Source organism: Talpa europaea (genome assembly GCF_964194135.1).
Source record: "Talpa europaea genome assembly, chromosome: 6".
Taxonomy (NCBI): Eukaryota; Metazoa; Chordata; class Mammalia; order Eulipotyphla; family Talpidae; genus Talpa; species Talpa europaea.
Window position 1 is genome coordinate 131762935 of NC_140072.1, and position 22538 is coordinate 131785472.

The following is a 22538-nucleotide window of genomic DNA, read 5'->3' on the forward strand; positions in this document are numbered from 1 at the left end:
GCCCGCTGCTCCCCTCAGCAGTGTACTTCAGTAGATCTGCCTGTTCTGCTCCCCACTCTGTCTCTGGTGAATCCTCTCACCACCCCCACCTCTGGCCTGTACCCTGGTTCTTGAATGCATAAATAAATAAATTTTTTTAAAAAGTTATTTACCATGTGTGCCTCAAAGTTACGTAATGAAATGAAATGAACAAGAAATGTGAAGCCCATAGGCAGCGAGGGCCCACGAGGGCATGTTCCTGGCACTGAGTCTGCAAAACCCTACACGTTTCCCTCTCAAGCCCAGGGGAATGCCCAGTAAGTTCCTCAGGGAAAGACATGCCTGGCACAGAAAGTTGAGGAAATCCATCAGGAGCAAGGAGGGGAGCAGCAAAGTAAAAGAGGGGTGCATAGGACTAAGGCTGCAGGAAGAACCAGCCACCAGCCACTCATGGGCATGGGCACAGCAGAGCCAAGTGGGGATACTGCTGGACAGTGGGGACACTCCCCCCATCATGCACACACATATATACAACACCTCCCCATGTCTGAGGTTCTTTGTCTGTGCTTCAGTGGCCTGTGGTCAGCTGTAATCCACATACTACCTGCAAGGAGATAGCTGGCGAGAGAGTGGAACCACATTCACCTATCTTTTATTATAGTAGTAGATTGTTATAATTATGCTACTCTGTTAGTAGTCTTTGTTGTTCACCTCTCACTGTGTAAACTTTTTTTTCTTTTTTAAGATTTATTTATTCATGCATAAAGAACCGGGGTACAGGCCAGAAGTGCAGGGAGTGAGAGGATTCACCAGAGACAGAGTGGGGAACAGAACAAACAGACTGACTGAAATACACTGCTGAGGGGAGCAGCGGGCGAGACAGGAGTGGTCTGCTGCGCCATGTGGGTAGCTCCCTGACCGGGGATCAAACTCGTGCTGCAGATGCTACGGATTGCTTCATAGTGCTGAGACTTAACCCCATGGGCCACCAGGGAGGCCCACATTGTGTAAACTTTTTAAGGGTACAGTTCAGTGCTTAATAAATACATTCACATCTGTTTAGTTCTTAATAAGCATATCCTGGATTTTTTTAATCTATGGTCAGCTTTCAAGGATCAGTTTTAAAGTTTGATCTTCTGTTTGTTTCTCTATCTTCCACAAATAAGTGAACTCTCTGATATATATCTTTCTCCTTCTAGATCACTTCTCTTAGGATAATCCTTTTCAGCTCCATCCATGCTGCTGCAAATGGCATGAGTTTATCTTTTTACAACGCTGAGTAGTATTCCATTGCGTATATGTACCACATCTTCTTGGTCCACTCATCTGTTCCAGGACATTTAGGTTGTTTGCATATCTTGGCTGTTGTAAATAGTACTGCAGTAAACATAGGAGTGCTGCTTTCCTTTCAAATTAGTGTTTTTGTGCTCTGTGTAGATTTGTAGGAATGGAACAGCTGGGTCACATGGCAGATCCATTTTCAGTCTTTTGCAAAATCTCCACATTGCTGTCCTTCGGGGTGGAACTGGCTGCGTTCCCACCAGCAGTGTGGGAGGGTTCCGTTCTCTCCACACCCTCACCAGCATTTGTTGTGTCTGGTTACAAATTTCTATTTCAGACCAAACTTGATCTTATAGTTTTAAAAAGTATATTTCATATAATGCTGATATCAGGGCCTGATGCCCAAAATTTGTTCCATCCTATGCCTGCAACACCCTTTTAGGAAGTAGCTAAAGTGAAAATGAGATGAGATGGCAAATTCAGGAGAGACGGACTCCGTTCATATTTTTAAGTCAGTGACGTGGCCATTTGCCTTTTGCAGGTTGGGACATTTCATACATATTTAAAAACCACAGTGTTGCCTGTCTCCCTGGAGTCTACAAAGTCTTCCCCATTTCTTCATTACCAGACCTGGGGTGGGCCTCCCAGCTTCCACCTTTCTCCCGTTGAGCCCAACGTTGTCTTTGGATTTCCTCTGGAAACCACCCTCCGTCACCCACGAGGCTGAGGAATGAGGGGAAGGGCAGGGTGTTAACGCAGATGTTAGGAAACTGAGATGTTGCTGTTATTTAAGTCACTTATTTGTGTATGTTTGTACTCGGTAGTTTTATAAATAAGCCCAAGGGGCTCCTCCTGGCGGTCACCATCCTCTTGAACCCCGTGTCCTGTCTGTCTCTCCCTATCCGACAGTAGAATTGATGCGGCTCTAATCCTTGGAAGTTTGGAACTAATGAACTGACTGCTGAGCCGCCGCCACGGAGCTTGGTCCCAAACTATACTGTACTTCACACCCGATTTATTCTCCAGATGGCGAGACTGTGCTGCCCCGCCGCGAGGGACCACCTCTTCCACTGGAGTGTAAAAGTGGACGGATGTTGTTTTCTTTGCAGATTTGATCATTCGGAGCTAGAAACTTGTGAGGATGATTAGTTATTAGCTTTAATGGGTGCCAATTGAACCAACTGCACGCAGATTTTCTCCTTTAATTTCGGAGTCTGCGGGTCTTGGTGTCAGTGGATTTCTCTGCTGCCTGACGTCACTGGAGCGTGGCTCTTCCCTGGTGACAAGAACCCGGTCTCTGAAATCATAGCAAGCCTGTTCCTGGCCCAGCCTGGGTCCCATCACACGGTGGCTTCCGTATAAGGACAAGTTCATTAGCCACAACTCCCCGGCCCAGAGCACCAACTGTCGAATGGAGGGGCCACTCTGGTGGCCTGTGAAGATTCTGATCCCTGCCCAAATTCACTGGGACCTTTGCAGAGCCCCCTCCAGAATCAAACCTGCTACAGAACCCACTCGGGAACGAGTCCCTGCAGAGACCAATGTGCTGTTCACAAAGGCCTTGATTCCACGACTGTCTCCCCAAGGCTGTCCTATCTTAGGGGGACAGGTTCATCCCACATTGAGAAGCAGTTCCCAAGGCTGTCCTGTAATGCTCACACATTTAGAACACAGTCCTTTTAACTCTCCTTTTGAACAACCTGTTTTGTTACCAACATATAAAATATCTCTCTCCCACCTCACCCCCCCTCAGGAAAAAAGATCTTTTTTTAGATGACCTCTTTGCTTCGTTTTCTTTTCCTTCTTTCTCCAGGGAGTGCATTTACCTCCCAGTAATCTCAGCACATGCCCAGATAAGTCTTCTGAGGAGACAGTGTGGGCCAGGCCTCTGGTAAGACAGACATTGGAGGGATAGCAGAGCCAGACAGGAGCCCAAGAAAAAGGGTGTGAAAGTAAGTGGAAGTGAAGACAGCAAAGTGGTGGGGGAGTGATGTCAGGGAGGCGGGCTGAAGGAGGACAGAGAGGGAGGCAGACAAGAGAATGAACAGGATTCCTTTCTTCCCTCAACGGGTGGACTGAGCCTCTGTCTAACACAATGCCCAGAACTAACTGGATTGTTCTTAGAAACTGGGCTGCTGTCACCCCACTGATGGTAGTGTTCGCTCACACAGAAACATAGTTCACCATTAAAATAGCCAAAGAGGGGGGCCTCCCTGGTGACTTAGGGGTTAAAGTCACAGCATTATCAAGTTATCCACTGCGGTCTGAGCTCAATCCCCCATTCCCCAATCCCAGACCCCCCCCCCCAGGGAGCTGACCCACAGGGCACAGCAGACCTCTCCTGTCTCCCTGCTGCTCCCCTCAGCAGTGTATTTCAGTAGATCTGCCTGTTCTGCTCCCCACTCCGTCTCTGGTGAATCCTCTCGCCCCCCGCACCTCTGGCCTACACCCCAGTTCTTGTATGCATGAATAAATAAAAATAAATCTTAAAAATAAATAAATACCAAAGGGAAGAAAAGTCAACATGCTTGTCCGTGGTGTAGTCAGTGAAGCTGGTATTTCAGAATACCTGGCAGAACGACGCGCACTTAGTTTATGTCTGTTGCAACAAGCAGCAGCCCAATAATGAGTCATTGTGTAGCCGCAGACCTCAAGAGTCATCCTCTTCATTTGGGGAAGGTGCAGAATGATGGAAAGAGCTTGGTCTTTTCATTCTGAGCCAAAACGGGGAGGAAAAAAAAGTCCAATAAAATGCTGAGTATTCTCTGCTCATTATTATAACATGAAAGGTACTAATCAGATTATGCCTAAAATTGGAATTAGGTACTTCATTTGCAGCCAATTTCACAAGGGTTGAATTTTACTAAGTAAATCGGAATGTGCTGAAACCATGGCAATCTGACTTGGGATAAAAATCACAAACAGGTTGAGAACATGGGCTTTGAACAAACAGTCCCCTGCAAACCCAGTGAAGCAAAAAAACAGCTTAGAGGTCAGATTTTGTTGGGCACCTACAGTGGCAACCGAGGAAGCAGATCTTGACAGGAGTCCTGTGTCAGGCGCGTTGCAGGTGAAGTGAACGGGCATAAAGCACCCAACAATTCCGTTTTGAAAGGCACTTCGGCCTAAACGATCTCATCCGCTCCCCTCCATTTTCCATTCACTCTATGCCAACGAGGACCCTTGGCAAGCTGGAGCCAACCCACATGGCTTGCTGTTCAGGCTAAGGGGTGCTGGGTCCACACTGCCCAAGAGGAAGCAGCCCGTCTCCCCACAGCCCAGAGTCCTGAGTGAGCTCACACTTGCTCCTCACCTTCGGGTACGTTCACATGTAGTAAGGAGTCCCAAGAGGGCCGGGCTGAGAGATGCAGGAGAGCCTGAAAGCTGCGGGGTCGCCAGTGGCACCCGCAGGCTGACACCCTGGCTTTGGCTGGCCTGAGTACGGCCTCTGTTCTCCAGGCCTGGCCCAATTCTTGGTCCCCAGGGCCCCATAAATCAGGACCGGCGAGCTGGCTTAAATGGATCCCCCCGTGCTATTACCAGCCCTGCTGTCGCTCTCAGCCACCGCTGCCTCGCCCTGTTGAGCCCCCTGCACACTTGCAGGCCTCGCCTGCTTCCAGCGCTCAGACCTAGTCAGTCCGTCTGGCTTAATCTACTGTCATTGGACTCAGGCCCTCCATTGGCCCAAGTAATTCCTTTTTGTCTCCGCTCTGGTTTGCTGTTTTCCCCGATAAGTATGGCTGTTCAAATCCTTCTATGTTGTCAAGACTTTTTTTTTTTTTTTTTAACCACATTCATCAGCAATGAGGAGCTTTAAAGTTTTATTAGGATCATAAACTCCCTTCCCAAATGAAACTGCTTTTGATACGTGTTCATTCTGACAATGAGAATTTGTTGAGGGCTGTTGGCAAGTTGGAGGAATTTGTTTTTGAAACTGAAATTGGCAGGAAGTAATGACCCCAAGTGCTTTCTTTCTCTTGGCGCCATCCCCCACCCCCTCAATGTACTCCTTTCTCTCCCCACTCCCCCTCCCCAGCCTTGTCACCCCCAACTCAAAGCCAATAAATACGAGTTTGGTTTAATACCATTTTTCCGGGGACAATTCAAATACTGAAGCGGGCATGCAATCGCTCAGCTTTACGGTGGAGCAAAGAACTGTCAAATCAAAGGCAAAACTGTATTTTCTGCCACTTTACGAAGGCATTTCTTGGTGATAATTTTGCCTACTGAATAAGTTGGAGCTTTTTTATAGCGTGGAGTGACATTTTCCTGAGTGCCTTCCTAATTGAATGTCAAGATTCAACTCAATTGCAGAAAAAGAAAAAGAGAAAAAAAGCGAGTAAAAAACTGTGAATGCATGTGAGAGAAGAGAAATAAATCCTTATTTTTCCCCAAATGTGAATTTGCTGACAGACGAGATTACCATTATCCATAGATTAACCAGTTCTGATATTTGTTAAATGAGTAAATGCAGGCTGAGGACTTAGAACCTTGCCTGGCACTTATAAATGCTCAATAAAGTCTCCTATTTGTGGCTTTTCCTTTCCATTTGGAAAGTAAATCTAGTGAGCTAGAGGTACCCCAGTGTAGCCGTCACCTCCGTTCTGGTCTCCATCAGTGAAATTTGGAACCTCTTGCCTGTCGGATAGGTTACCATTGACTCGGTGGACAGAAAATTTGCAGATACAATAATGGCACCCAGACGCTGAACCCCTGTAGTAGTTTCACACACTGTTCAATCGTGTTTCCTCTCGGTTATCAGTAAACTGAACAGCTACATTTTACTGACACTTCTAGAGTGAAGCGCGACTGAGAATAGTAAAAACTCTTGAAGACTTTGACCTGGGCCCCACAGAAAAGTGCGTGCGAATCAACTCCGTGTCCAGCGGCCTGGCCGAAGAGGACCTGGAGGCGCTTCTGCAGTCCCGGGTCCTGCCCTCCAGCCTGATGCTGCCCAAGGTGGAAAGTCCTGAGGACATCCAGTGGGTGAGTAGAGGACACTCTGATTTAACTGAAGACTCGAGAGGTGCTGAGGAGGATGTAGCAGAGAGGAAGGTCTGGGCCCTGCAGGTTCGGGAAAGGTGTACTCAGAGCAGACAGGCAGGGCCTGGAGACAAGGGAGACATGGCCCCAGAGACCACGCCCGTCCCCCAAAGCGTCCTCAGGAGCAGCTTCGCCTTAGACATGATGCTTCTGCTCTCTGGGGAGCTTTGTGGTTTGGACCCAGTGGCTCACCAGCCCTCAGGGAACCACGCCTGGAAAGCGGTCCAGCCTGGATGGCGTCTTGCACCCCGGGCCCCCCCCCCAGGAGGGGCGTTGACGTCATGGTTCTCGCCCAGATTCCCTGGAAATCATTCTAGACAGTGAAAGCACATTCGCCGCCCATGAAACAGCGCAGCTAGAGACGAAGAGGGAAAGGTCACTCGTTAGGGCAACCAGAGGGACCAACAGGAAGCTTTTAACTAGTGGTTTTAATTAGCGCAGATATTATTTCCTGAGCAGGTCTCTAGCCCGTCCTTTCTAAATTGCTGACAGGTGTGTTTGTGTTTCAAGGCCGACTTTTCAGCCAATAAAAAGCTGACATGTAAAGTGGTTGGCATGTCACATTACTTGAAAAAACTTTGAAATGGGTCTAATTATACTGCGATTGTTTTCGTTGTTAAAGGGAAGGAAGGTGGGGAGCGAGGTTTTATTCTGGGGTTGCCAGGATCCTCCAGGTCTTTGCTGAATAAAGTCACAGCCGCAGGGCAGAGGGGCTGCGAGTGCCTGGCAAGGGGTGTGGACAGCCACACGCGGAGTCCTTGTCACCCCCGAGGGGACTGCTCCCCGCTCAGTGCGGGTAGATGGGTCCATCTGTGCCGTGGCCGGCCACACGTGGCAGCTGAGCACAGGAAACGTGGCAGGTCCAAATTGAGATGTGCCGCGAATATAAAATCCATCCAGGGTTTTGAGGGCTCGGTAGTCTTCCACCCCTACCCGCGCCCCCCCCACCACCAAAGGATATAAATTATCTCAATATTTTTTTAGAGTGATTACATGTTGAAATGCTAATATTTCAGCTAGAGGGGATCGCATAAGCATATGATGCAAATTAAATCCACCCGTTTCCTTTGACCCCTCTCTTGTCGCCACTAGGAAAGGTGGGCTCACAGATGCCACCTGCTCCTCTCCCGCCGGACAGCGCCGAGCTGGCGGCCTCTCGGAGACCCCGGTGGCCCGGCCCGTTTTACTTACTAAGCTGGAGTTGTGTCCAGGTCACCCCCCAGGCGCCGGGAGAGGCTGGTGACAGGCGCTTCCTCGCGGCCCCGGCTCCCACCCCCTCGGAATGTGTCTCAAGTTGATTGAAATAGAACCCGAAGTCGCTGTTTCCCTTTGGTTTCTTAGTTCATGCCTATTTATCCCCGCCAGCACCCTTCATCTGAGCGGCGAGGCCCCACCCCAGCCTTCAGCCCGGGCTTCTGTTCGAGGTTTTAAATCCTTGGATGTGAGGAACGTCCTGCCACCTAAATAGGATTTCTAGTTAACAGAAGTCTTTCGGGCTGTTTATTTTTTCCTCTCCGTTTGTATTTATGTGGAGCATAAAACCCAGAGCCCGCCGCACTACTGAAAGATGGGCTTCCTTGTTTTCTTTTGTGTGAGAATCTCTCGCTGGCCTTTTGTCACTGGTGTGGGTTCTTGTTTGACTGGCACGGCTTTATTGGACTATAACAAGCGTGACTCTGCCTCCTTTGTCGCGGGACAATTCTCCCACAAATCCCGAACCGTGTGCATTCTTCCCGCACGCTATTGGGTGTGCACTGCCATTGAAAGAATCGCTGAGCCCTGCTACTTCATCTCCTCCCCAATCTCTTTGTGATGTGTCCCCCCTTCTCGCCCCCCCCACTCCCCCCGCCCCCAGTCGCCTCCACCTCGCTGAAATGAACACTTTACCAGGCCGGAAACATTTAATCGTCTCCTTTTGAAAAAATTAATTGAAACTTCTCCACTAGTTACCTTTTGTGTTAGTACTTAATGCAATTTTTTAAGAAAGAAGTGGGGGAGGAAGAGGAGGCTGGGCTGGCATATTTCATTTTAAAATGCCCCTATTTGGCTTTAAAAAAAAAAAAGAAGTGCCATGAGAGATTTTTCTATCCCTAAGAACAGGGACTATGTTGTGCCAAGGGCTTGCCGAGTTTTAAACTTCGTGGATTTGTAGTTAGAACTATTATCACAAAAAATGGGATAAGTAGCTCTGCAAGTTTTTTTTTTAAGGAGGAAAAAAACTCCTCTGGCGCCTCTGTAACACCCAAACCACTGATATTTCACTGCTCGCTTCCCTCCCCCCGCCAGCTTCCGTGTGAAAAATCATGTTGTATTTTCCTTTACCGGCACTACTGTAGATTTTGTCCCCTCAATTGTCGCGTCTCCTCTTCTGTGCTCTTTGGGCTGAGTTATGCCTTCCCTTGCAAAGTTACTAAGGAGGTGATGATGATGGTGCTGAGAGGGAGGGGCAGGGGAGCAACTGGGAATAATTCTTCATTACTGAAAGCTGTGATTTATTTTAGCCTAATTGTAAAGTTACTGCAAATTGCTCAAAAGCTTTTTAAAGATCCCAGTGATTAGATTTTTTCGGGGGGTGGGGGCAGCGCAGGCAAGGAGGGGGCAGCTAAAAGGGGAAATAACACCTCTAATCCTGCTTCTGGTAAATAGGCTGCCAGCTTTTAAAATGAGTTTCCTTTCTATTAGTCAGAATATTATGCTAAGCCTTAAGCATTAGTTTTTTTATGTTGCCATAGCAGCCCTATTCCTGCAGGGTGGTGACCTGCGATGATTACAGTACAAAGCTTATAGGGTCTTGAAACCCCCTTTGAAGATGAAAAGTCTTTGATGGTTTATATTTATGCAAATCTCTTAGATATGATTTACCCAACTGAGACTGAATGGAGAGATGATTAAAATTCCCTTTTCCTTTGATATCCATTAATGGCTGAATATTCCTTAAATTTAAAATGGATAGATATGGTTTCATCTTTATTTACAAAAATATCTTTATCATACCTGTGTGGTTTGGTTTTTGTTTTTTTTTTAATCTCCCCACATCTTATTAGATCTAGATAGACATAATAGATTTACAATTTAGAGTGTGGTGTTGTTTTTTTTTTTTTTTTCCTTTTGAAAGGGGGGGGGTGGGGGGATTCGTGCAAGACCTTTTGTATGTTTCCAGATGATAGATTTTGGAATTTGGGCTACCCCACTGGCAGCAGAGAGCTCGCTGTGAACTGGTCTCATGGAAAAAATTGGCGAGCTTTGGTCTTCAAAGAATTAAACTTCCTTTTTAAGGTCTTCCTAGGTAAGCTAAAAATTATGAAGAAAAACCTTTGGAACAAAGGGTGGTGGTGCTCTGATGAAAAATATGAATTCCACGTGGAAAGCTGCCGAGCAGCCAAGCCGATGTCAGTGCTGTGCTGGGCAGGAAACAAAAACAGAATAGTGGCAGGTAGGGCTAGTCCCTATTGTTTTAGGGGCCCACCACTTGCATTGAGCGGAGTGGGAACAGACGTCTTCAGTGAATATGTTTTCACGGAAAGCATTTGAACTCGAGAGCCTCTCCTTCCAGTTCTCACTCCTAGGCCTCAAATTGCTCCTTTAGGGGAAAAAAAAAAAATTATAATGCTTGGGGTTTTGCTATTTAGTTTGGTGGGAACTTTGTTACCTTTTTTCTTTGGTCTTGCCTCCTTTTTTTTTTTTAATTCTATTGTGCGCCTGAAAGAGGCTGGGATAGTACTTCCTCAGGTCAAAAAGACTTAAATACTGCTTCTCTGCGTCTACATTTCAGTGATTGTACATTTTCCCCCCACTAATCACCTATGACACTTTTGATTTTAGTTTTCAGACAAATTTTCGTTCTACTTAAAAGGCCGAAAACTTGAACAACCAATGAATTTAATCCCTTTTGTGGAAACTGCCATGGGTTTACTCAATTTTAAGGTAAGAAAACCTTAGTGGGACTAATAAGTTGGAATTTAACAGAACTTTTGTTTTCGATTTTAACATCTACTCAAAATATTTTTCTAGGAAGATTTATAAGCAAAATAAAACTCAGCACCATTTGTTAACTGTAATCATCCAAAAACCAGGTTGTGGGAATCTTAAAAAAAAAAAATGGCTAGCTAGTAAAAAAACTTCCAGTCCTCAGTGTTTCAATGAAGTATTTTTCTATTCCTAGCAATAATTTGAATTAATCACTGTGTGCATATATACTTTGAATCATTATATTTATTCTTTTGTATAAATTGCCTTTTCCTGGGGGAATTTTCTGACCTCTGTGACAATATGATATCTGGTAGAAAAAGATTGCTATTTGTAAGTTAGTATACACAAATAATTTGTGGTATACTATAAATAATAATGTTATTTTGATTTTCCATACTCATATATAAAATATTTTCTAATATGCTTTCAGGAAGGTGAGTTTTCCTCCATTTTGTGGTTGCCTTAAAACTAATATAAATAATCCAGTTAGTTTGATCTAAAAATTCACAGCCAACTTGTTCTTTTCCCGTTTATCAGTAGCCCTTTAAATTTTTTACGAAATAAGCCTCCCCTGCCACCTGACCTGTGAGCATCAGTGTAACACCCCACCAAGGACCCAGGAGAAGACACCCCAAAAGCAAAGCAAAAAGAGAGCCGGACTGCTCTGGAGAGATAATAGGGGCAGATGCTCGGAAGGAAACTTGGAGCCCTCTGGGCCAGGCAGAGTGCAAACGTTTGGGGCATGTTTCAGACCTGGTGATGAGTGTGCTTGCACACCAGCCACACATCCTCCCGGCCCGCCCCAGCATTCTCAGAATGCGATCAACGAGTATCCCTTCGATGCAACTAGATTCATACAGTGGTAGAATTTGGGGCACTGTTTGGCCATTTTATTCCATAACATTCTTAGAAATACTTGCAGCCCCTGAAATGAATCAACAGTGTCCTCACCTATTTCTCATGCTTCCCCCCAACATATGCTGCCTCTCCACCTTTGTGCAGTCATACTTATGTCTGGAACTGATGCTATTTGTCTTTATTTTCACAGAGAAATGTCCAAGTTGCATATTAATACATCTTGGCTGGCTTGTTTTATTTTTATTTTCCCCTCTGGAGTTCTCGGTTTTTGTACTGTATGCTTTTAATCCTGAGACCGTTTACCAGGAAACCTCGATCCTAATACAAATAATCCAATTAGTTTGATTTAAAAATTCTTTCCTTCTCTCCTGTGGTTTTCCATTTTTTGCTTGAGAGTCTCTTAAAGCAAAAACAAATTTTGGAGAACAATAACTTATAGTACAATCAAAATGAGTTAACTCCAAGTTTCTCTAGAAGTGGCCTGAGCAACGATTTGAACTTTAAAATTCATAAACTGCATTCAGCAAAAAATATGTACACTGTACTTTTGAATTTGGGCTGCATTGTTAGGGCAGCTTTCAGCCAAACGGTTAGGAGTTGGATCTTTTCTGTTACTAAAAAACACCCTGTGACTTCTCATGCGTGCGTGTCTCTGAGGTTTGGTTCTGTTCTGCTCTTTTGCAGGCGGTGTGTGAAGAAGCAGTGAGGACCGGGCCTCCAGCAGGTCTTTTTCTAGATGCAGTTGTTTTTGGAGGAGAAGACTTCCGAGCCAGCATAGGTGTCAAAGACTAAACTCTCTCCTCTCTCCATCCCTCCATCTTTCTCTCCCTCTCTCCCCCTCACCCTCAGTATATGTGTGTATATTTTTTCTCTGCCTCTTCACAAATGTACATTTACATGACAATGTATATTTGTCAACCCTGACAATGGTGTTTCAACTCAGTGGGCAGCCCTTCCTGATAATTCTGTTCTCCTCCCAGCTTTCCTGTGTCCACAGCATCACAGCATAACTTCTGCTCATTTATAAGATAACTAATAAAAAGCCTGTTGCAGCCTCACACATATTGAGCAACATCCGGCATCTACTTTCTTTGTAATAAGTATAACATGTGGACTTCCTCTCTGCTGCTTCAGTATTTTGTTTTCACATCAGTCTGGGCCTCTAACTCAAATTTAAGGCAATTTCACATTTGCTTGAGTCACTTGCTACCTTAAATGAATATTTAAAATAAGGCTTAAACTGTATCTATCACAACTCTTCTTTATGGGAAATATTTACTGGGAGAGTGAACTTGTGATCTCTTCTCTTCTCCATCCCTGCGTCATTCTGCCGCTGGCCTGGGCTCTGTGGAACTAGAGACTGTGGATGCATCTAGAAAAGAGGCCAAGACCACAAAGCTTTTACAGAACCCCCGTCCCAGGGACCTGAGCAGTACCTGGGCAGATAGTAACAGAGACACCCCCTCCCCGGGGTGAAAGGCAGGAATTTATTTCAATACCGGTCTTCCCAGGAGACTTTAGCATAGCCCTTCAGTGAACACTTTCCCCTTTCTCAGAAGCAGCGCCCTACATTTCTCCATGGTCCCCCTCCAAACCTGAAGCTGCAGCACTTGGCTCAGGCCCTGTCTGGACAGGGCAGCTCAGCCAGAGCCCTGGGATCGCCCTGTTCTGCGAGGAGTTAACCCCTTCCCTGCACAGCTAATGGTTGCCTTTTGTGGTGCTATCTCTGCACTGACACTTTCTAACACAGTGGCAGGAAGGAAAAGATATGCCCAACGTCCTTTGTCACCTCTGTGCTATTTGTGATTCTATCTCCTGAGAGGAAGAGGGGTTTTTCTTAATACACCCCCAAGAAATTATACTGGAAGATATAGGCAGCCCTGAGGTTTCTTTAACTCTGTCCCACACGGCACACTCTGCACTTATCTTGGAGTCACTTTTGCTGGGAAGCAGTTTCCAGGAAGGCCGAGGTGTCTTTACAAACTGTATTCTTAGAGGAAATAGCTGGGTTCAGTTTCCAAAGCGAACCTCTCCTTTTTGTGTCAACACCCCTTTTGCAGGTGCAACAAGTAGTAAGGGAAGCCAAGACATTCTCTATGCCCGACAGAAGATCGTGGTGGTAGCCAAGGCCTTTGGCCTGCAGGCCGTCGACCTGGTGTACATCGACTATCGGGACGAAGAGGGGCTTCTAAGGCAGTCACGAGAAGGCGCCGCCATGGGATTCACTGGTAGGACTCTCCCCACTGTCTCAGAAAGCAGTGTCCAGTCAGCGAACATTCCAGAAAAGTAGAAATTAACCAGAAATGACTGTTTCTACTGTCGCAGGTGCCTCATAGACTCATCCCACTATTTGAAACACGAAAAAGCCACCCAGAGCAAGAACCTGCCAAACAAATAGTCTTTGGCTCTGCAAAGCCAGAAACAAATTCCACATTCCATTTTCTCTTTTTTCTTGGCAGTTATCTTTTTTTTCCTGCCCTCTTACGTATTTTGTCTCAGCTTCTACTGACCCGGAGGAAGGGAAGAGGCTGCTGTGGAAGTGTTTGGAGTGAATTGCCATAAAAATTTGGGTTGATGGGGAGAAGAAAAATTTCCTGAAATACTTAAATTATTCATTTATTTCCCTCCCCCCGAAAAAAATGGTGATTTCTTCTTTGATTTATTTTTTCACTGATAACTAGTTTTTTATTCTGCGGGCACTCCGAGCCCCTCCTTTCTCTCCCACCTCCCAGGAAGCGTCTGTGCACCTGGCGACACCTGAGGGCATCGGCTGGCGCTAAGAGCAGCCAGTCCCTTGCAGTCCAGTCCTGGGGCGCAGGCGGATATCTGTTGATTGGTGTGCCCCATCACTCATCTCCCCAGGAGCCCGGGGGGGCAACTGAAAATTGTGTTTTTGCAACAGAAATCTATTTTTTGAAAAACTACAATAGGCTTCTGTGCACAAGCACCCGTCGGCAGCGCGCATGCGTGTGCACACGCACGACCAGATTAGAAAGCACCTCATCTTGCTTGTGCTGCTGCCAGTGCCAAGAATATCATTATCAGGAAGGTACCCAGAGAATAAGGGAAAGAGACAAGCATCCTTGCTCTCCCTCTTGGGCATATGCTGAGACCGTCCAGCCAGGGGGTACTGGCAGAATCATTTCATGAGGTCCCCTTCAGTGTAAAAGATAGCAGACTGGACGACGATATCACCGACATAAAAAGGAAAGACGCCAGAGACAGTGTTAGTGTTGTGCTAGGACTCCATAAACCATCAACTTTTGCTTTTGTGTTTTTAACAGAGTAAAAAGAATCAAAAGGAGATTGCCCCAAATTTTTAAGTAAACAAATAAGTAAATAAATGAGATCTTCTAGAGAAGTATTTGTCAGTCATCGGAACTCATAAAGGAGTCCTCCCTGAACTTAGCAGTGACTGGGATGGACGGGTCCCTTACGCCTTTTCTCTGGGTCCCCCTGGTCCTTGGGGCCTATTACACCTGCCTCCTTCCACCCACCAGTTAGGAGGAGGCCCAAAAGGAAAAGTCGGGGAAAAACTCCATGAAATCTATCTAATAGATCCCAATATTGTTGGTCTAAAATGTGTGGCATCGGCTGCCAAGCAGCCAGATGTTGCTCTAAAATGGGCACTAATTCAGTCAAAACTGGAAAACACTGACTCGATGCCGGCCTGTCACCATCGCGCGCCAGAACCCAGGCGTCCTCAGCGTCCTCAGAGAAAAGCGTTTGCTCCACAACTTCTAAGGGAGCTGGAGAGTTTCTCCAAGATACAGCACTGAATAAAGGGGGTCCCCTAATTCAATCGCAGAAGACAAGTTAGTTCAAATCAGATTTAAATTTCTACACTGTGCCCAGCTCAGCATGAGGAGCTTATGGTCCTGGCACCATTGTCTCTCAACAACAGGGAGTATTAAGTCACAAAAAATGGAAGCGGGGGGGCACGGGGAGGCACCGAGGGTACAGTGCCTGTTCGATGTTCAAGTCAGCAAAGGGGGAGCTCCACTCTCATAGCTCATAGCCACTTCGCAATTTTCAAAAAGAAGGTCTTTGTTGTCCCCCTTGTAGAGTTACAATGCCAATTAAAGGTACTTGGTCTGATGACAAGATATAAGATTATTTGTAGTATTTTTTTTAAATAAATGCTTTCATGAGTATTGTAGACCACACATGATCTGTTTGTCCTAAGTATTGGTCATTTCATGGCCATACCTTGGGCTGTGAACAAGAAGGGAGGAGAGGATGGAGAGAGAGGAACGGGAGATGGGGGGGGTCAGTGAGGAGAAAGGCACACCCCGTTTGAGGAAGGTGGCTGAAGGTTTAAAATCTAACGAAAGTATGCTGTCCATGGCACTGCTGTGGAAACTCAGTCTGTGCTACCAGGAATGCTCTGTACTTTTGAAAATTCGATATATTTTGAATGAGTTGCAGTTTTTTAAAGTTAGCCGGGCATCCAACAGTGGGTTGTAGTTTCTGTTCTGCAGTCATTGTTTCACAGGCCACGATCCATGTAGATTGATTTTAAATCAATGCATTGACTGTATGAACGCTATTAACTTTAGGAATTATTTTTATAAAAAGAACCCAAAAATAAATCTTGGAAGAAAGCTTTAACAGCTGACTTAGTCATCACAGTTTCTTCAAGGCTACATGCTGAGAAGGATTATAAATATGAAGAGCTATAGGTTTTCTTCTTTTTTGCAGTCTTTTGTAGAAGACAAAAATGACACCATCATACAGTTACCTAAAAGACTTGACAGGTATTGATTTAAAACACGATCTATCAAGTGGTACTGTAAAAAGGATTTCATGGTCATAAATTTTAATGTCTTCCAATTTTGCACCCTCTCAGTAACTTGTCAATAACAACTCTTCTGTATAAAATATTTGCTCCACTCCCACATTGCAATAAGGTCTGGTGTTCAGTTGCTGGGATGTGTAAGAAGTGACAAAAGATAATTTCACATATGGATGTTCAGAAATTTCGAAAACCTAGCACATAGCTTAGAGTCAGCCTCATTACCAAAATTGGGATACTCAAAAGCCATCCATTGGTTCAGAGTATTTTAAATTGTTTGCTCCCCAAATGATAATGTCCATATCATGAAGTTCCCGTGAAATCTCGCTTTTTTTCACAGCAGTGTAAATTATGTACATAAATTAGAAAATTCCGAACTCACAATTAGGAAAAAATGACACCAGGACTGACATCCTTTATTAATAATATTGTAACAACTATTAGATTACTTAAATATCCTCTCAATGCCTACTATCCAAAAAGCTCTTATTTGTTATCACTGATGTTGTTTGTTCTCAGAGATGATTCCCCAAATAATTTGAAGCATCTTTATTTGTATAGGTTTTTAACATATGCTAATAAGGTAATGCAGTAGCGATGTGAGAGTTTTCCTTATGCCACCGTAAAGGAAAATATTGTTATATTTTTCCACTTAAACTTTTTCATACTAAAAATATTTTTTTACAAATAGTGTTCTTTTTTCTATTCAATAGACTAATAATGACAACAATAGGAACTGACATTTTATAAATCAGAATATTCTTTGTTCAAGCTAAATGTTAACACAACTATTTCAAAATCAAAGCAAATTTGACATACCAACAAATACATTTAGCCGAGGAAATTTTCATTAAGTGTACATTCATTTTTAAAGAAGCAAATATGCCCATAATTTTATCATGTAATAAAATATAATTTCATCATGATCATAACATTAAATTATGTTGCATTTTGTTAATGGGCTGATTAGATTCTGCTCTTTCCTCATTAATTTTTTTTAAGACCGTATGATTCTTAGAATCCTGTGACTCTTATCTTTATATAATGTTTTACTTTAGATTTCTAAGCTCTAAAAGAAGGTAGAAAGCTTTGTTAAAACCATTACTAGACAGAGGAGATTTCTTCTGGGGTGTCTAGGTATATTTCTAAGAAGGAAATATGAAGTCTTCATTCTATAAGAAAAAAGGAAAAATTTGGTTATGTTTGTGGACAAAGAAACTGTCTGTAATTTATTTAAACACTTTAAAGTGCAATATTCCAGAAACTACAGTGTTCAAATCTGCCTTCTGTTTTCCTGTACTGAAGACAATTTTTTCATTGAAATCCATTTTTTAATAGTGGTTAGAAAATGACACCCAATATTCATCTAAAAGACAGAAAATTAAATCTATTACTGTAAGGCATGATGTGATATTAATACAGTTGTAATGTCTGCTGTTGTGAGCTTGATGAAGACCACAGACCACTTTTAAAAGAAATCAGAAAATGGGATAATGGCCCCAAATAAGTAAAGGACATCGTCTTTTAAAATTTGAATTAACATATCATTTTTGCCTGCTTTAACACAAGATAACAACTCTGATTTACAGACATTATCCTCTAAAAGTTCAGCACAGGAGCTGCCTGCTCCGTCCACCTGTAACTAAAAATGAGGGATTATCTGTTCGAAGGTGGCATTTCTATAGGATCAGAAACACAATTACTCCCATTGTTGTATTTGTTCTTATGTGGTATTCCGGAAAAGCCTGCCCAATTGTGGGTTTTTTTTTTTTCTTTTTAAAATAGTTCTAAAATAATTAGTTATTTTACATACAGTCTGCGAGGCACTCAGGAGCCCGGCGGGGGCTGAGACATTTTGCTTGAACATCTGTCTGTTGTTTTTGTTTCCGGTGTTATTAATCTAGGTAAGCAGGTGATCCACCCAAACCAAATTGCAGTGGTCCAGGCCCAGTTTACTCCTTCCCCTGAAAAAATTAAGTGGGCTGAAGAGCTGATCGCTGCCTTTAAAGAACATCAACACTTAGGAAAGGTAAATGTTTTGTGAATGCCTTGGGTCGAAGTTGGTGTTTAAAAGAACCCCCGGACGGATGAATGGGTATAAAATATTGTTTGAATGGTTTTTAAAAAACTCGTTGTTTTGGGGGGGAGGGGTGGGGGTTGTGGGGACATCACATTCACCAGTGAGAAATTCACTTAAGGTCAAGGTGCCCTTCCACCTTCCTAGCAGTTTCACTCACTGCCTCCTAAGGCTCACTTTAGTCTTTTCATAAGCTATCTTGGCAGCCTTGGAGAAAATCAAAGAAGTCTGTTTAGTTTTTCTCTATAGACTCTGATGAAAATAAGATTCGTATGAAAATAATTGTAGTTCAAAGCGAGAGCAAGTGGTAAAGAAATAAACACAGTTTGATCAAATGGTTCGTGTCGCGAGACGAAATAAATTTCAAGTTATTTTAATTTGGGGTGGGGGGAGTACAGACGTCTCCTCCGGTTTTCGTCGTGTCAGAGTGGGAGGTTGTATATGTGTTTGCACCCATATCTGGAGCCGAGATTTGGATAGAATGGAAAGCAAATTAACACACTGGAGTTGTTCCTAATTTAGTGCATCATTGAGTCCCGCGCTTCCTGCTCTGTGGGTTTCTGCTATGTAAATATTGCAGCAGCGATGCGCAATCTGTCTCCACTTTGTGCCAGTAACACTTAAATTAGGTGTCGCCTGAAGGAAGATTTTATGCTAGTTGCAGCATTGTCAGCTAATTATCTTAAAGGTTATTTGCAATAATACCGTTTGCCTCTTTTTAAGGGAATGGGGGAAAGTTGCATTTGTAAATCTATCCTGAAGGTAACAGCTGAACTTGGCTTCGTTACTTTCGTAAGGAGTGAAGTTTCGATACCTCCGGTGCAAAATTACTTAGGGGAGAAAGAATGTCCAAGGTTCTAGATGCTAAACAATTCCCTCCCCTGCAAAAAAAAGGGGTGGGGGGCAAAGAAGAACAAAACTGGTTTTCAGTGGTGGACCCGTGGGTCAATGTGAACCGTGTCACGCTGTCACTGACTGTAAAAATCACCAGAAAATCCTAGGATTTTGCAAAAGTGGCTAGCAGTATGAAAATGGTCACTCCCTTCCTCCTTCTCTGGACACCTGAGCGGTTTCCAGTGTGCAGTGGCAACCTGGCGCGTATCTGACGTGAGACCGAGTTGAAGGGGCAGTGGAGGAGGCTCGCCCAGTTTGCCTCAGTTTATTGTTTGAGTCGGAAGCATTTATCACCCACCACCTGAGCTGCAAGCCACAGGCAGCTCACCCCCCCACACACACCAAGCTCACCTCTACACAGACCTGCACTTAAATCAGAACACAGAATATGTGACATGGAGACGAGCCCTTGGGACAGGGCACCCGTTCCAGGATGAATAGCATCCTTTCCCGTCCCATGGAGAGAGGCCACCGGGAACACAGTGCGTGTCACAGAAACAGTTTTGCGCTGACCTTGTGTTTTATATCCACCTCTATATCTTGACCCAGAAATCCTGATCCTCCATGAATCAACACCGGCATTTACCTGCAGGGAAAGAGCCATGTACTTCTTCATCCTTGCGAATAACCTCATCCACACCCTCTCTTGCCTGTGCACACACTCACAAAAATGTTCTAGGCTTCCCTATGCACCTTCTGCCAGCTCAGGTTGTAGGTGATAAATGCTTCTGACTCAGATAATAAACTGAGGCAAACTGGGCGAGCCTCCTCCACTGCCCCTTCAACTCGGTCTCATGTCAGATACGCGCCAGGTTGCCACTGGGCGCTGGAAACCGCTCGGGGGATAGGGGAGAGGTCACCCTGAATTTGAGTAGCCAGTAGAGAGAATTCAAACTAGAAACATACTCTCAGCTTGACTTTTAAGTTCTTGAATGAGAAAAACAATACTTTCCCATTGTATCTTGAAAATGCTGTTTTCAGGGGAAATGGTCCTAAGGTGTCCTTGAATTTTGATGATGGCGACTTCAGTGTTAAGTTCTGAACTGTTGTATTTTGTTGTTGTTGTTTTTCTTGAATAACAAATGGTCTCTTGTTTGGCATAAGCTTTCACACCAGCGGAGCAGGGCAGCTTTTCTTAGCACAGAATCACAGAAATTAGAGCAGAAGGGACATGAACTATTAGGTCATTTCTTCCCTGCCCTGTTACTGGAGATTTGTTTCCTCCAGCACATTCTCCCGGCACTTTGTCCAGCAAGGTTTAAATGATTCAAGTAATGGGGCTTCCAGTGGGGACATATGGTTATTTTATCCAGTTCACATGTGCCTTTCACTTTGCCTATAAATTGACTGGTCACAAAAATTGGGTCTGCAGGTAGGTGACTCTGGGTTTTGAGGGATCTTGGGGTTTAAATAATGTGGGTTCTGTTTGTAAAGATTTAGTATAAATAGATTGCTCAGTAGTATAAAGTATTGCTTTCAACAAACATCTAATCTGTTTTATTTCAAATGTGAGTCACTGATGAAAACAAACGTCGGATACTTTGTCCACAGTGCAGGTGACTCTCAGAGATGGGAAGCGGATGGTTTGTGTCCTGGGGAGACACAGGTAAATTTCTAAAAAACCTCTCCCCCCGCCCATGAAAATTTCATTCAAATAATGCTTTTAAGTAGAAATGACCCAAAAAGACAAATGTATGTATCTTTGCTTTTCTTCCCACTCCCATCTTAAATGATACCCTGTCCTAGGGCCAAAGATACAGCTGAGGTTCACGGTCAGTGCTGCAGAGTCTGTTCTGTAGCATTGTTGTCATTACTGTGATTGTTGTTGAAGAGTAAAAGTCCTACCTTTTTTCCCTGTCCCCTCCAAATAACGAAATTCATGGGAATACTTAGATCATGCACAAGTAAATTATTGGTGTTCCGACTTTGTCATCACAGGAATTTTTTGGTCCTATTTTAATTACAAAATCTAAGGAAATGGAGGTTTGTTTAATATCAGCTAAACAATACTTATATTAAAAAAATGATCTGCTCATATAATCTGTCACTGTTTGGCAGGGTGATATGTGTAACTGCTTTATTTGAGGAAACTAAAAATATTTTCAGGCTTAAGAATTTTGCCTGGCACAAAAGTGCCTACTAATAAGAATTAGGTGTAAAGATTGGCCTTGCAGCCTCTAGGTGATCTGCTCTTATTAAAATCTGTTGGAAAAATTTTAAACATTCCACATACTCTATGCTCCTATTTTCATCCCCATAAGTTAAAATCTTTCCAGGTAAAGCTGACATCCAGTATGAGATATGTATCACAATATTAAACAAGCTTGATTATTTCTTCCATCCTTTCAGAAAAATATTTATTGGTATTATTTTTCATGTCTATTTTATGAACACAGTGCAAAGTTATTTCTCTTTCTGTTACTTCTTGGACAAAAATGACTACCAAAGGAAGTAGTTGCTTTTTTAAAGGGGTCAGTAATCCCAGGAATTAATGCCAATCTACATGGCATAATTATTTTAGCCAGGAGGAATCACTTCTATGTGATTCGTTTTAAATTGAAAGGATATTCTTAAGGTTAATTTTCTTTTCAATGCTATTTTTCATAATGGTGATTCCAATAATATTTGAAAGTTCTCCATTCAGAACTGAATTTAGTATTGCTCATTTTTAAAATATGATTTTAATAGTTGTTTTTATCAAATAAAAATTATATGAAGTATGAAAATTAGACCATGAAATGAAAGCACCTCCAGTAAATAGTTAATATTAGCTGATAGCAACGAAATTTATAATTTCTGCAAGTGTATACAACATACATATTTACACAAAATATAAACATTCACCTATCTGTGATAATGCATATTTTTCATGTCTATATTATGAACACAGTGCAAAGTTATTTCTCTTTCTGTTACGTCTTGGACAAAAATGACTACCAAAGGAAGTAGTTGCTTTTTGAAAAGGGTCAATAATCTCAGGAATCTTAACATAAGAATTTACCGTTTCTTTCCAAGTCACTCTATAATGACTTATATTTTTCTGACTCCACCAGAAAAAAATCTACAGTAGCACAGTGTATCACATACCATAGATTTTTAAAGGTGCTTTGCTAGACTGGTCATCTTTCTGCAGTGTCTGGCTAGATAGGGTTGGCTACAAGTTCGGCTTCCCAGCACCCTGTTTGCTGTGTTTTATTTGGTTCTGGGAGGATTTCACTTCACATTTTCCACTGTTTTCCCTTCAATTATTGCTTCACAATCTGGCTAAACACCAAGGATGGGGAAGTGTCCATCTTTAAAATCTAGATTCAATTCACAATTACAAAGGTCAGACCATGGTCACCACCTGACTAACATCACATACCTGAAACATTCTAATTTCACTCATGAGAGAGTGATAATGCAAATTCATAAATTCACATTAGCCAGCAAATTCTCTACTGTAAAATAAATTAGGAACTCGTATCTTAATAAGAAAAGAAAAAAGACATTTTTCCCCCTTACATGTCTTCTCATCTAGAAAATGACAAAGAATGATACCCACTCCCTCACCCCCAAAATATGAAAGCAAATTATTTTCATAGGTATCTGATTACAGCTCACACACCTTTCATTTGTGTTTCCAAATGCAGGGCTTTACAA

At 43.4% G+C, this 22538-nt stretch overlaps 1 protein-coding gene across 1 annotated transcript in view; it reads left to right on the forward strand.

Moving 5' to 3' along the window:
- CLYBL (citramalyl-CoA lyase) overlaps window positions 1-22538 on the forward strand; it is a gene marked incomplete at both ends in the record, with an annotated part of 189735 nt that overhangs the window by 155667 nt on the left and 11530 nt on the right. Inside the window, 5 exons of the mRNA XM_084235796.1 lie at window positions 6058-6246; window positions 10126-10227; window positions 11815-11908; window positions 13191-13358; window positions 17830-17954. Coding sequence (XP_084091922.1) covers window positions 6058-6246; window positions 10126-10227; window positions 11815-11908; window positions 13191-13358; window positions 17830-17954 — 678 coding nt within the window. The remainder of the gene's footprint in view (window positions 1-6057; window positions 6247-10125; window positions 10228-11814; window positions 11909-13190; window positions 13359-17829; window positions 17955-22538) is intronic.